This window comes from Protopterus annectens, chromosome 1.part0, assembly GCF_019279795.1.
Source record: "Protopterus annectens isolate FY-2018-M chromosome 1.part0, PAN1.0, whole genome shotgun sequence".
In the NCBI taxonomy this organism is placed as follows: domain Eukaryota; kingdom Metazoa; phylum Chordata; order Ceratodontiformes; family Protopteridae; genus Protopterus; species Protopterus annectens.
The window spans coordinates 620,272,442-620,288,027 of NC_056725.1; the positions used below are offsets into that span (position 1 = coordinate 620,272,442).

A 15,586-nucleotide genomic window follows, 5' to 3' on the forward strand; every position below is an offset into this window, starting at 1 on the left:
GTTGGAGTTGGGTACACGGACCTCCTCTGTCGGCCCCGGGGGTGATGCTTCGGGACCGATGTTTTCGGTTCCGAGCCTCCCTCTTGGTGCGTCGGCTGCGGGAGTGCCATCTACTGTTGTGGCCTCGGGGGGTTGGACCTTCCCAGGACTCTGGGGGTCCCGCCTTCAGGGCCATGAGGAGTGCTTTGGCAAAATCTTCTTTGGCCACTTCCACCGTCACCTACCCTTGGCACGGAAACTGGTTCCTTTGTAGTCCCCCTGTCTCAAGACAGTGGAGCCCTGTGGCCTGAGGCCACCCCCATCGGGGGTTCCCTCCTCCTGAGGGTCCCTCCGAAGCGTCTTCAGAGGGACCTCCGAGGAAGAGACAGTGCAAGAGGAAGCACGTCGACTCCCCTGACGAGTCTCTCACCTCGGACACCGACCTCGATGATGCAGAGGGGTCCCCCAAGTCGTCCTTAGATGATGTCTCCTTTGCGGACATTTTGGAGATCCTGAAGCAACGAGGCGACTGGCAGTCCAAACCCCCTTCCGCTGAGGAGTCGGTATTCCTCAAGGCCTTCGGGGCTCAGCCCTCCACCTCCTGGGTGTCTCCGCCCTTCGATGAGCTCCTGGATTTGATCTCACTAAGGGCGTGGGAACACCCGGATTCTGTGGAACCGGTGCCAGCTCGCCCCAATAAATTTTTCTCAGCACCCCCTGAAAAGGATTTTCTCTCCAAAGGTGTGGCTGTAGATGCCCTGGTGGTGGCATCTGCTACCCAACAAGATGTGGCAGAGGCTTCAATGTCCGTTCATCCTCCTAATAAAGAGTCTAGGAGCATGGATCGGTACGGGAAGCGCACCCTTACTTCAGCAGCCTTTACTTTAAGGTCTCTGAATTATTTGATGCACTTCACCAGACTTCAGAGGGATCTGGTCAAGGAACTTTCAGATACCCTCTCTGGGAACTTACCTGAGCAGTTGGCCCAGACGGTTAACTCTCAGCTGGCTACCCTATCATCGTTATCGAACTCGTCCATGAGGCTCATTTCATATGCAGCCGAGGGGGCAAGCAGAGCGGTGGGAACAGGCGTTGCTCTACGGAGACAAGGCTGGCTCCGCCTGTGTCATTTTGCGGAGGCCTTTAAGTCTTCCTTTGCCGACGCTCCCTTTGATGGGTCCTCTCTGTTTGGACCCAAGGTAAAGGACACCTTGACTCGCTGTGAACAAGAGGGTAAGACTTTAACTGCCGTAGGGGCATGGTTTTCTACTCCCTTCAGGCCTTATCCCAAGGCTAGAAGAGGGGGGAAAATGTGGTTCTGTAAATCTCAAAAGCTTTACTCTTCGCAGCAGAGCGATCCCCCTTCTAGAGGCAGAGGAGGGGGAAATTTTTCACGAAGACGCCGTCCCAGAGGCGGCGGAGGCCCCCGCAACACTGGAGACCACGAGTCCTTTCGTGGCTCCTCAACCTTCCAGCATCCCTGAAGGAGTGCCCGACTGTGCAGCTCCGGAGCCAGTCGGGGGTCGTTTTTCGAAGCACCTAAAGGCCTGGGAGAGTATCACTCAGGACCAATGGGTGCTCCGAATCATCGCCGGAGGTTACACCATCCCCTTTTCTCAACCCCCACCTCCATCCCAGAAAATCCCGGACCCGCCACCCAGTCAACGGGATCTTGCAGCCAACGAAATATCAAAGCAGCTTCAAAAAGGAGCCATCCAACCTGTCCCCGCAGGCCAGACCGGATTAGGGACTTACTCAATATTCTTTTTGGTGCCAAAAAAGACCGGGGACTTGAGGCCCATTTTGGATCTCAGCAAACTAAATCGTTCAGTGAAACTTTCCAAGTTCTGGATGGTCACCTTACAATCCATTCTCCCGCTGCTGGAGAAAGGTGTTTGGATGTGCTCCATAGATGTCAAGGATGCCTATTATCACATCCTGATAGATCAGGAGTCCAGGAGACACTTGCGCTTCAGCCTGGGAGATGGTCATTTCCAGTTCCGTGCACTGCCCTTTGGTCTCACCACAGCCCCCAGGGTGTTCACCAAATGTTTGGCGGTGGTGACTGCTCACCTGAGAAGTCTAGGATTCCAGGTGTTTCCATACCTAGACGACTGGCTCCTAACTGCCACCTCCAGGCGTCTACTCCTGCAGAACCTAGCAGACACTATATCTCTAGGCAACTCCCTAGGAATCACCTTCAATTGGACAAAGTCTGTGTTGCTGCCATCTCAGCGCATTCAGTTTATCGGAGCAGAGATAGACTCAAAGCAAATGCGAGTCTATCTTCCTGCAGAGAGGATAGAAACACTACAGTCTCAAGTTCGAGCTTTGCTCCTCAGACGTCGAGCCCCAGCGAGGATGGTCCTACAACTGTTAGGGTCCATGTCGGCCACAGTTCTCCTAGTCCCCTTAGCAAGGTTACATACGAGGATTCTCCAGTGGCTCCTGTCAGTCCAGTGGTCTTATCAGGATCTCCCACTCAGTCACCACATTCTGATCACAGAGACGTGCAAACAGGACCTTCATTGGTGGCTTCTTTCCTCCAACCTGGATCAGGGGCGACCCTTCGTTCCACCACCCCCAGTGGCCACACTGACTACGGACGCCTCCCAGACGGGGTGGGGGGGATCATTACCTGGGCAGGTCAGTCCAAGGCCAGTGGCACTCCGACGAGAATCTCCTCCACATCAACATACTGGAAATGAGGGCGGTGCTTCTATCGCTGCAAGCACTACACAGTTACCTCCCCCAGGACACGATTGCCATCCAGTCCGACAACATGTCGGTAGTCTGGTACCTGAACAAGCAAGGAGGGACCAGATCCTACCTTCTTTGCAGAGAGGCCATGAAGGTATGGGATTGGGCGATTGCAACCAAACGTTTTCTGGTAGCAACACACATTCCAGGGAAATCAAATGTGATAGCCGACAAGCTGAGCAGAACTATTCTCTCCCCTCACGAGTGGTCTCTGAACGACAGAGTAGCAACTCAGATTTTCAGGAGATGGGGAACTCCTTGCTGCGACCTTTTCGCAACCCCCCTCAACACGAAATGCCAACAGTTCTTCTCTCTCATCCCAGTTCCGGGGGAGATTCCCAAGGACGCCCTAGTCCAAGCTTGGCCCACCGGTCTGCTATACGCCTTTCCTCCGGTTCCTCTTCTTCCCAAGGTGATCCAGAAGGCGATTCGCTTGGAGAGCAAAATGATCCTAGTTGCCCCATACTGGCCTCGTCAAGTCTGGTTTCCCTTTCTTCGCAAATATGCGCTGGGCGGTCCATGATTCCTGGGTCAAGTTCCGGATCTCTTGACCCATCAGTCGGGACAGCTACATCAGTCCCTCCACTCGTTAAAGTTAACAGCTTGGCTCCTCCTCTTCCGACCATAGTCAGGAACCATGCTTTGGACCCGGAAGTCATACATATCTTATCCTCGGCCCACAAGACTTCTACTAAGAAAATGTATAACAGCAAATGGAAGAGATTTGCTATTTGGGCCCAACTCCGGGGCTTAGACCCCATGACAGCCCCGGTGTCAGAGGTTCTGAAGTTTTTAGCTTCTCTGTTCAACCAAGGTTGTTCAGTCTCTACCATCAAAGTTCAATTGGCGGCTATTTCCAATTTTCATGAGAGCATAGAACCACCTTTGATGAGCAACAAGTTGTGTAAAGCCTTCATGAAAGGTGCTGGGCTGCTACGGCCCCCGATATCTCATCCTGCTCCACCGTGGGACCTTAATGTGGTGTTAGGTGCTTTAACCTCTTCCCCTTTGAACCGGCAGCAACTTGTGACTTAAAATTTCTTTCTTGGAAGACTGCTTTATTAGTTGCAATTACATCAGCCAGGCGAGTTTCAGAACTTCAAGCCCTATGTATCAAACCACCATATCTGTTTTTTCACAAGGATAGAGTATCCCTCAGACCGAACCCATCCTTTGTTCCTAAGGTTTGTTCTACTTTTTGTCTGCAGCAATCACTGGAACTTCCAGTTTTCTTCCCGAAGTATTCAAACAGAGCGGAGTATATCTTTCACACCTTAGATGTCCACAGACAATTATGCTTCTATTTGGATAGGACACACCAAACACGAAAAGCAGATCAATTGTTTGTGTCCTTTTCGGATAATAATTTGGGCAAAGCCATCACGAAAGTCACTATTTCCAAGTGGATCAGAGACTGTATCAGTCATACTTACTTCATTTCTAACAAAGAGCTTATAGCTACAGTGAAAGCTCATTCTACCAGGGCTATGGCTACTTCGGCAGCCTTTCATTCCAAGCTTGCTATTAGTGACATTTGTGCGGCGGCTACGTGGTCTTCTCCTCACACCTTTATTTCTCATTACAAATTGGACATGGCATCTCGGGGGCGAGCTTCCTTCGGTTCCACAGTTCTCAGGAGTGTTTTCCAGTGAGCCACCCAGGAATCAGGTGATAGGGACGCTGTCCCATCAGTACAGAATGTAGGCGAGATAGGATCACATTACATCTTTTAGTTATGTACTTACCATAACTTCAGATGTATGGGATCCATCTCACATTCCTAATAACCCACCCTCCTTCCCCCTGCCTTGGAGATCAGAAGAGACCGGACGGTCCGAGTTCAATTGTTTCCTCTCTTGAAACACCTGGCAATATTATATCAACAGTCTATGTGTGTGTGCATGTGTGTGGACAAACAAGATCTGGGGAAGCAGTGGTGGTGCATCCTGGGATGTGGGATAGCTCAGCCAATAAGAGACTTCGTTCTATAGTATAGCATGCCGAGTCGGAGCCGAGGATCGGCTCCGAACCCATCAGTACAGAATGTAGGCGAGATGGATCCCATACATCTGAAGTTATCGTAAGTACATAACTAAAAGTTTTGTACCTATCATAAATGTAGATGTTCGAGTGCTAATACAGCTGCAGTACAGGTTTCCCTCCCTCCTTCCCCTCTTGGTAAAGGACTAGTGGCTAACACCTCCTCTTGCAACCTAATTTGAGGTTATCCTTCTATGGTGTATTTGCTTGCAACTACTGTTTTTGATTACATTGCATTGCTTGAATATATATATATGTATATATATATATATATATATATATATATAATTTATGTATTGCCTTCCTTCTGGGGGCACCTGACATCTGGGGCAAGAAAGACTGAAGAATATGGCGTCGGCTGTGTCTTATATACCCCTGTCGCTCTGACGTCAGGAAAGAAAGCAACAACAACCGACGCCGGACCAAGACTTTGGAATTCAGCCGACTGAGGGACCGCCTGACGGCAGAGAACCCATCTGTGATTACTGCAGCTGTATTAGCACTCGAACATCTACATTTATGGTAGGTACAAAACTGTACTTTCCTCCTCCTATTATACAGCCTATTGATTTTGTGATTCTACCAGGGTGGCTTTTTTTTTTTTTGAGTTAGTTCCATACTTCTTCCTGATGGGTACAGCTGCTTCTGTACGGCTATTGACATGCTTGTATAGGGTTTCTGTGAACAGTTCTGCATAGGCAACAGTGTTTGCAGGGTTTATGGGGGCTTCAGATTTTTCCAGATTATCACTTAGTAGCAGGACGTTAGCCTTGGAGTAGTTCCCGAATATTCCAGGCTTAGTTGGGGTCCAGGTTTTATTTTTACTTTAAAGGAGTCCATTTTGTAGTGTGACCTTAACTGAGAAGGCATTACACTAGGGGGTGTGCAGCACTCTCCCACATTAGTGAGGACCATATCCAGTGTGGTTGCATCCCTGGTTGGTGTATTGACAATCTGGTCCAAGGAGTTTGTGTTTACAAAATCCCTGGACCTCTGTTGTGCCGTTTGGTTTTTCCTGCTGCCCCAAGGGTTTCCACCAAATGCCTCCTCCTGTGATTGCTTTTTGCAGGATGAGAAGAGTTCATATCTTTCCTTATCTGGCCGACCCAGTCATTCAGGCTTCCTTCCCCAAGACCTTGCTTCAACACCTTCAATATACTGTTTGTCTGTTGTAAAGCCTGGGGTTTACATTGAACTTCTATAAATTAGTCCTGCTTCCTTCTCAGGATCATGTGTTTCTTAGTTGCAGGCACCAGACTATCCCTATGCTGTCTTCTCTACCTCCTCCCTAGGCTCTTTCTCTGATTGCCTTTTTTCAGTCACTTCTTTCTCAGGTTTCAGTTCCTGCCAGGGAGTTTTTCAGGGTTCTAGGATTCATAGCCTCCACCATTCCTATGATTCCTCTTGCCAAGCTCCATATGAGAAAACTACAGTGGTTCCTAAAGTCAGCATGGCTCCATCACTGTCATACTGTAGATTTTCAAGTCCCTCCTCTTCTGTGCCTCAAGCGCGAGCTTTAGTGGTAGATTCATCAGTTGTCTCTGAACCCAGGACTTCCTTTTCAGCCTCCATCCCCTGCTCATAAACTTTTTTAGATGCCTTAGACACTGGGTGGGGAGCCTCTTTTGGTCCCCTCAGGATCCAATGTCTCTGTCCCCTCGTCAGAGGTCAGACCATGTCAGTATCAAGGAGATGAAAGCTCACCTTTTCGCCCTTCAGACTTTTCTTTCTTTCTTTCTGGGCCTCTCAAAATATTTACAGACAATACCATAGTAATGTGGTACATCAACAAGCAAGGGGAGACAAGATGCACCTTTTGTGCAGGTTGCCTATTCAAATTTGGGATCTAGCTGTCAAGTGGCTCTTCAGGCCGTAGATATTCCTTCAGAGCAGAACATTATGGTAGACTCTCTGAGCAGGTCTGTAACGCAGGTTCATGAATGGATGTTTCACAAAGATGTGCTTCTGGACATTGTCTATCAGTGGGGTACTCCTCAGGTAGATCTTTTTCCTCTCTTTTGAACAGGCAACTTCCTCTTTTTTTGCACCAGAGTCCTATGGTCTGGAAGATGGGACACCCTTTCTTTTCATGGAAGGGGATGTTTCTCTACACCTTCCTTCCCCTTTCTGTCATTCCAAGGATCCTGCTCAAGATGGAGCAAAACTCCCCGAAAATCTTGTTGGTGAATCCCTTTTGGCCAAGACAGCATTGGTTCCCACTTCTTCTGCAACTAGCCAAGGGCAGTCTTCACAAGTTACCTCACAGGGTGGACCTAATCACACAAGACAAGGGGTTTCTCATCCATCCTCACTTGTCCGCTCTTCAGCTGACATTGAGTATGATAAGGTTTTGATCCTTTTTAGGCACCTTTTTCTGAGGACATACTTCAGGTTCTGCAGAAGCTAGGAAGCCCAGTACCAGGAAATCCTGTATGTCCAAATGGAAGAGATGTTCTGTTTACCTTGTTCGTAACCAGGATCCACTTTCTGTGTAGATCCCTCTGGTTCAATCTGACTTATGTGAATTGCTCCATGCTTAGTTGGCTTATTCCTCTGTTAAAGCTCACCTTTTCATTTGTATGTGTTTGTCCGCCATTAATTCCTCCTCTGGCCTCTAGATTTGAGGTCAAGCAGTTTCCTAAAGGTGTCCTACATATCGATCCTTCCAGGAAGCTTATTCCACCTTCCTGGGATCTTAATTTTGTTGTGGAAAAATTGACTCTGAGTCCTTTTGAGCCTGATGCTTCAGCTTTCTTGCAGCATTGTACATGGAAGACTTTTCTTCTTTTGGCCTTTACTTCAGCTAAAAGTGTGTCTGAACTCCAGGCTGTTATGGCTCTTCCTCTGTTTCTGTTTTTTCATAGGGACAGGGTGCCTCTTTGTACTAATCCTTCTTTTATGCCCAGGGTGGTTAATGAATTGTGTAAAGCAAATCCAAAAAACAGCCAGCACCACACGGAGAATCAAAGACTTTATTAAGTCTTAGTACATTTTAAAAATCCAAAGACTTTCTTAAGTCTTCATACAGACCGGTTACAAACCAAAAGCCTTTATCAATGTGATACAACACCCAGTGTGCTCCCTTTTATACAATACAGTCACCCTTATAACCATTAGAGTGGCCCCAATAGTTAAATAGACTAATACAGTCCCCGTAAAATAAAAATGAACATACATAAATATTAACGAAAAACAATAATTCACAAAAGTAACAACACATGTAATACATGTTGTACACACCATACTAAACAATAATCATGAATCTTTACAGATGTTCATTCAAGACAGGTGGGAATAACCCACCCAGTCTAATGATCCATGCTTTTCCCTTTTTATTTAAAAATTCATGCCATTTGATTTTGTTGAATCTTTGACTACCAACCTTATCAATAATAGTAAAATGAAAATTGGCCATATTATGAACAAGAGTATGTCTATATAGTGCATTGGTAATAACCTTATTCCTTATATTACTCAGATGTTCCGTGATGCGCAGTTTTAGAGATCTAGATGTTTGACCAATATAAAATGCAGAACAATGGCAAACAGCCAAGTACACTACCCAATTACTACTACAATTGGCAAACATCTGAATCTCAAAAATATGTTTGGCGTTTTTAGTTGTAAACTCCTTTGTTTTAAACACACATCTACAAAAACTACAATGTTCACAAGGAAAATATCCAAATAATCTAGTGCCATCCAATGTCTGTTGTATTTTCATATTAGAAAACGCGTGTTTTTTTTTTTTTTATAAAAACTAAGGTGTCCACCTAAAGTGACCCCCGTACGAAAAGCAAAGGCACACCTGTTATCCAATATTTCACCCAAATATTCATCTGATAACAAAATATCCCAATGTCGTTGAATTAAATTGGTCAGCTGTTTGATATTCTACCAAATGTTGTTGTGAATCAAATTTTAGATCCACTGTTGGACTTATGGCTCTGATAAGTAAGCAGTTTCTCTGTGGGCATCTTACCAACTGTATCACGGTTTGCATTAAATTTTTGACAAAATAACCTCGTTCAATAAACCTCCTAGTTAAATCATCATTAAATTGTGCAAAATCCACTTCTCTGGAGCAAATGCGTCTAATCCTCATATATTGGGATTTAGGAATGTTCTTCATGTGTTTTGGATGACAGCTGGGATGCATGTAGAAGGGAGTTAGAATGGAACAGCTTCCTATAAACTGTGCTCTGAAGGGTACCATCTTCCTGTTTATTAATCATCACATCCAAAAAAGGAATACATTTCCAATCAAAACTAACAGTGAAAGGAATACCCCATTTATTTCCGTTCAGATATTGCACAAACTCTTCCAAATATGCAACATCAGATTTCTAAACCATCCAGCAGTCATCCAGGAACCTTCTCCAAATGTCGATTTCCTCAATGAAAATATTATGACTTCTATCATTGATCATGAAATGTTCGACATAACCCATGAAAAGATCTGCATAAATGTGGGCAAAAGCAGCCCTCATTGCAGTACCTCTCATCTGTAAGTAACACTTAACATTGAAGAAAAAGACAGTTTTCGTTAGCACATGCTCGGTTAAAGAGAGAAGGAAAGTATTAAATCCAGGACTATATAACCCCAGCTCAGTAAGCCAAAATCCAGTGCCGTTAACCCAGCCCAGTGAGGAATGCTAGTATAGAGAGATGTAACATCTAAAGTACAAAGCAACCATCCATCTTCCAATTGTACATCAGCATTGATATTTAAAAAATCTTTAGTATCTTTAATTCTAGCCCTAACAGCTTGCAATAAAGGTTTCAAATACTTGGTTAGATATACAGAAATGGGTTCCGTTAATGAACCCCTGCCTGAAACAGTTGGTCGCCCTGGTGGGTTATGAAGATTCTTGTGCACTTTAGGCAACATATAAAGAAATTGTGAAGCCAGTAACTTAACCTTAAGATGGAAACATGTTTTTTCATCAATGATACCCTCATCCAAAGCCATATCCAGAAATTCATCAATTTGTGCTTTAAAACATGGGGTAGGATCAGTGGGCATGATCATATAAAATCTCCCATCACCAAGTTGTCTATTGGCTTCTGCCTCATACATAGTCCAGTGCATTACCACTATCGATCCCCCTTTATCGGCCTGTATGATGACCAAATCCTTCCTATTTTTAAGTATCCTTAGTGCCTCCCTTTCCTGCTGGTTTAAATTATTGGAAAGCACCCCCTCAGTATAGCACAAATTGAAATGTAGCTCTTTTAATATGCATTTTTGAAAGATTTCAACATATTTATTCATTGGTGGCATAACGGATGAAGGATGAAATTTAAAGCCAGTCTCTTGAGACCCATTGTTATGATTATGGGGGCAAAAGACATCCAGGAAAGTTTTCATACAGACAGCTGTGAGGCTTGCTTGTACTCCCTCTTGTCAACATTCAGCAGCTGAGGAAATTTTTTTCCTGTGGTCCCAACTCCACCCCTTTGGTAGGGGGATGAGCTACCCACATCACCATCAGGACTCACAACATGTTCCCCCGGTGAGTGCACACTTCCGTACAATTTATTGTTAAAGGTTACAATAAAACTTTGGCTTAATGAGCTGAAAGCCCCACCCCAGGACATTCTCTGCAGTTATCCTTCTTCTCCAGAGGTATGTAGCTGTTTGTGTCCCTGATGCTGTACTCCCCCCCCCCCCCCATGGGCCTTCCTGTCCACCCCTGCCAAGTCCATCGAGTAGCCAAGCTGCTAATCATATTGTGCTTGCCTAAGTCGTAGGCTGTTATTAGTTTCTCTGTGCCACCAGAACTGACCATGTTGCTGTAGTAAATGATTTGAAATGTGTTGAGCATTTTGAAAGTAACAAAGAAAAATATTTTTAAAATTTTACTTTGAATAATGCTTTGGCAAAATATCACTTAATCTTTGCATATGGAAATAATAGTGAACAGTGTGGTAAATATTGTGTTTTATAAAAACATTCTTCTGTTTTTTGCCTAATGCAGGACCTGGTGATGCACCAGAAAACTCTCCTAGTATTTTGACTATGTTGGAAACCTTGCAGAACACCCCTAGTTTAGAGGCTCATAAAGAAATGATCAAGTGGATATTGAAGGTAAGCTATTAAATGTTCTTCAGTTTTTTGTACTGTTTATTAATTATATTAGTTATTCTGCAGCTGGGAAGACTATTTTTATGTAATCATAAATGCCGTTAGAACTGTTTATTTCTTTAATTCTAAAACTGGAAGCAGTAGAATGAATTTTACCATAATGCAGCATTATGAGAACAAGCCATAGTCATCATACACTGCATGTCCATATTTAACAGTGTAATGGTTGTTTAAGTGAGCTGAGCTACAAGCTTTGATGTGCATTTAGTTGCTTCCTATCACTCCCCAACTTGAATACAGTGTAATCTTTTTGAACTATGGCGGGGACAGTGTATTGCACTGTTACTAAGTTGCTACAGAGTGATCACACCTCAGCAGAGAGCTTAACAAATTCAGGGTCATAGTTCAAGATAGAGCCCCAGTTTATATAAAAAAAAATCTGAGGTATAAAAAAATTCTGAAAAATGAGAGTTAATGGTTTTGTAGAATGTCCACGTAGCTATTTTTAGCTAGGAAAGCTATGCATAAAGATTTTATTAACTTCAGTTAATTGGCTTTGGGTGTATGAACAATCAGTGCAGTTCCAGGTGTGTGATAGTCCTACATTTCTAGATATAGTTTGCATGAGGAGATGTTAAGCAGGAATGAACTTTAAGTTGAAATATTGGTGAGTGAGGTGAAAATATTTTTTTTTCCTGTGGAGAATCAAAGAACAGGGTTATCTTGGAAATGTGGTATCTTACTTCCGGGATTGTTTACTCTGTGCAGTGGGTGGATCACTTGCTATATCCTTTGCCTGCCCATTTAGTACTTCTCTTTGTATGTCAAGAGGTATCATGTTTGGATTTATTAACCCCTTGTCCCATGCTGTTTATCCGTGCATCGTTGTATAAGAGGCATTCGTGTAGACCTAGGAGCCACACTTTGTTCTTTCCATCCATGCAGTTTACTTTTCTAAACAGTTTTGACTGGAATGTTTACACATTTGATGGTGAAAAACAAATACCTGTTAACCATTTTTTTGTGTAGAATAACCAGGTTTGACCCTCACAGGAGTTGCCTGTTTTGCTAGATCTTTGTATGGTATCAGCAGTCAAATGTGCCAGTGATTTAAAATCATGACCTACCTGTCTCAGATTGAAGAGTTGCTAGTCAAAACCTAGTGTGACATTTTTTAGTGACTGCCAAGCACAGGGATTTTTTTTTTTACAAAGCATGCTTGCAATCCCAGGCAGTAGCCACAGAGGTAGAAGCTAAATGAGTCAAGATCAAAGGCAGTGACCTCACGTCTTGACTCTGAATCACTTGTATTTTTTCTTTTTGTCACCTAATCAAAGACCACCTCAGCTTCTGCAGGTTTGTAGTATGGACTCCTCAGTGCTTTGCCAAAGGATGATCTCACTTTGTTAGATGGTAACAGAGAGAGTTTTATGAGTGAATACTCAAAAACCAAATGACTTAAAGCAAGGCAGGTGCAGATAACAGTAGACAGCCAAACAAAAGAAAAAACTGCACCAAACTGACACCAAATATTTAATAAAATAAAATAAAAATAACAGTTAAGGTAAGCGCTTTCATGTCTGTACTCATCGCTTCATCAGACACATGAATAAAAATAAAGTCAGCATTTATAGTCTAACTAATAGTCAGCAGATATTTAAAATTTAAAAGGTCACCTGATATTTAAAAAATCACATGTCTACTTAAGCAGTCATCACAAACCATATTGTAGGGCAGTTAAAAACATAGAATATAGCAAAAGAAATATATATATATATATATACACATGCACATATAAATATATAAACATATAGGCATATATAAAAAAACATCATGTATAGTCAAATAAATTAAAATAAAATAGTATACATTTAGAACTCATCATCGCTAAGACATTAATACATACCCAACACAGTTAAGTGTAAGGACTAGCAATCTAGTATCGCCATAAGAATATATATATATATATATATATATATATATGTATGTATAAAACAAATATGTACATATATATATATATATATATATATATATATATATATATACACACACACACACACATATATATATATATATATATATATATATATAGATATATATAGATATGTATATATATGTATATATATATATATATATATATATAAAATAGATACATAGATATGAGTGTAGATACATTGTGTGTGCACAAAATGAATATTTCAAATTATCTGCAGCCTTCTACAGATTATACTAGAAAATAACATATTTGTATTTGAGAATGAGTTTTATCTTCAAAAGGTCAACGTAGCTATGGGCACTGCTTATGCAAATAGCTACGCCAACCTAGCTCTGGTGAGCTGGCAACAGCAATCTTTACTCCCTGAAACTAATCCTTTTTTAAACAACATCTGTTTTGTGGATGAAGTTTTTATGTTGTGGAAGGGAAATGCAAGTGAACTCACTGATCTTGTGAGTTATTTACACACTAAGACTCAGTTTTTAAAGTTCACTTACCAGCATTCAAATATTGAGATTGATTTCTTGGATGTAAAAGTCAGGAAATCTGATTTGAATGAAGTAAGTAGCAGCATCTACAGGAAACTTACTCGAAGGAATGCTTTACTACATAAAACAAGCATGCACCCTAGGCATTTCCCCAGGGACATACTTAAAGGACAGGTCTGTAGGGTTTTACAGCTACACAAAATAGGAATGATGAAGCAGAAGCAGCTTTAGCCAATACGAGGTGTGAATGTTTAGAGAGAGGCTATTCTGAACAGGAGATTAACTCTACCATAGATGAAGCTTGGAAACAAAGAGGAAATAAATGCAAACCCTACTTAACAAATAACATGCAGAATGATCATGGTGATAATCCTGCTCTTGGTGACCATAGGTTCAGAGTTGTCTTTCAATATTCAAGTGATGTAAATGAATACACTAAAATTATTAAGAGAAATTGGCATATTTTACAGGAAGTACCAGGGCTTCTAGGAAAAAATTGGGAATACTAAATTGGAAAAATAATTTACTAACATATGACAGTGTGCATCCAAGATTTACTTTTGACAATATAGTGGTAGGACAGTTGGGTAGGGTATCAAGATTATGTACAGATGAGGATATGTTTGCCATGGAAATTGGATGATTTGAAACACAATTTTACTGAGAGAGGATACAAAGCACATAAGGTAGAGGGAATTTTACAGAAAAGAGCAGGACAAAGGAAAGATAAGATGTGGCCTTGGTTAATATGTGACCGAGAGGAAAGTGTTAGGAACAACAATCTCACAAGACAGGAGAATAAAATAAGATTGATGCTCACCTATAGCAATAATATACATGGGGTGTGTGATATAGTAAGGAAGAATTGGAAAATTCTTCTCACAGATGAAAATATAAAGAAAGTTATAGAGGGAGAACCAGTGTTTGGTTTCAGAAGGAATAAGAATTTAAAAGACTTGTTATGCCATGAAAGGAATAAAATGACTCAAGTTAAATCTAGATTTAAAGGAACTAGACCTTGTGGCTCCTCAAGGCATGTTTATATGTAAAAACAGAAACCACATTTATACATCCCATTACTAATAGAACATATTTCAACACATATGCTAATTGAAAGACTGAATATGATATTTTTAGCCACCTGTAGGTCATGTGCAGGATTTTATGTATGGAAGACAAAATTGCATGTTAAAAAATAGAATATTAAATCATTTGTCTGCTATAAGGCTACATAATGAGCATAATGCTTTACATCAACATATTCATCAGTTTCCAGGACATGATTTTAGGTTTGTAGTAATACAGCGCATACACAATAGTTTTTTTTTGTGTGGGGGGGGGGGGGGGGCTGGTGAATGAAAAATAGAATCCGGAAGCAAGACGGATTACAGAGTTAACAGCACATATATTCCCAGGATTGAATTATGTCATTCCCCTTAAGCCCTAAAGAAAAGGTGGATAAATTACTGATTTTAATAGGTAGTTGTTTATTATTTAAACTATTTGAACTGTTTAGTTAATAGTCTGAAGAAGGGCATTAGCCTGAAAGCGCTTACTCACAATTGTTGTTGCTCTGATTTTGTCGTTTTATGCTCTTCGCGTGATTAAACCTTGGACTATACTTCGTGGTGGTTGTTGCCATTTTTACTTTTCAGTCTTATGGTTTTGGTGATTTTTTTTCTTGAGTATCCACTGACTGCAACTCTTTACTAACTGCTGTTTTTCACAAACTGCCCAGCAACTGACTTCAGCAGTCTCTTTTTTTTATAGTCCAGGTTAACAGTATCACCTGTCTTATTTTAAAAATAGCAGTCAGCTGTTTGAAAAAGTTCTTTTTCTTGACAATCAGCTGTTCCAAATAATTACATAGCAACCAAGAACATTCTAATGACATCACCTACTATTTAGCTAATTCTCCACAGTTGTACTTTAGAATCTCCATCACAAACTTGTGCAGTTAGAAATGTATCTGAACAGTGACAGATTTCTTTAAACATTCTGTATAAACAGGGAAATACTCAACATTTTAAAAACTCATTTACATTCACACAATTAGACATGCTGGCATACAATACAAGCTAATCTGAGAATCTACACAATTCTCTTGCCAGACATGTTAACACAGATGACAGTGTTTTCATTTTCTTCACACTTGCCTTTTCTGCGCAAGGACTACTGGATGTGCTCAATAGATCTTCAGGAAGCATACTATCACACAAAAATGAACAGACGGTC

The 15,586-nt window shown here is 41.9% G+C and overlaps 1 protein-coding gene across 3 annotated transcripts in view; it reads left to right on the forward strand.

Moving 5' to 3' along the window:
- The window catches only part of UBR2 (ubiquitin protein ligase E3 component n-recognin 2), a 5,196,118-nt gene that overhangs the window by 3,227,644 nt on the left and 1,952,888 nt on the right, over window positions 1–15,586 (forward strand). For all 3 annotated transcript variants that reach the window (XM_044061864.1, XM_044061881.1, XM_044061872.1), the window contains exon 27: window positions 10,761–10,870. In XM_044061864.1, the coding sequence (XP_043917799.1) occupies window positions 10,761–10,870 (110 nt within the window). The remainder of the gene's footprint in view (window positions 1–10,760; window positions 10,871–15,586) is intronic.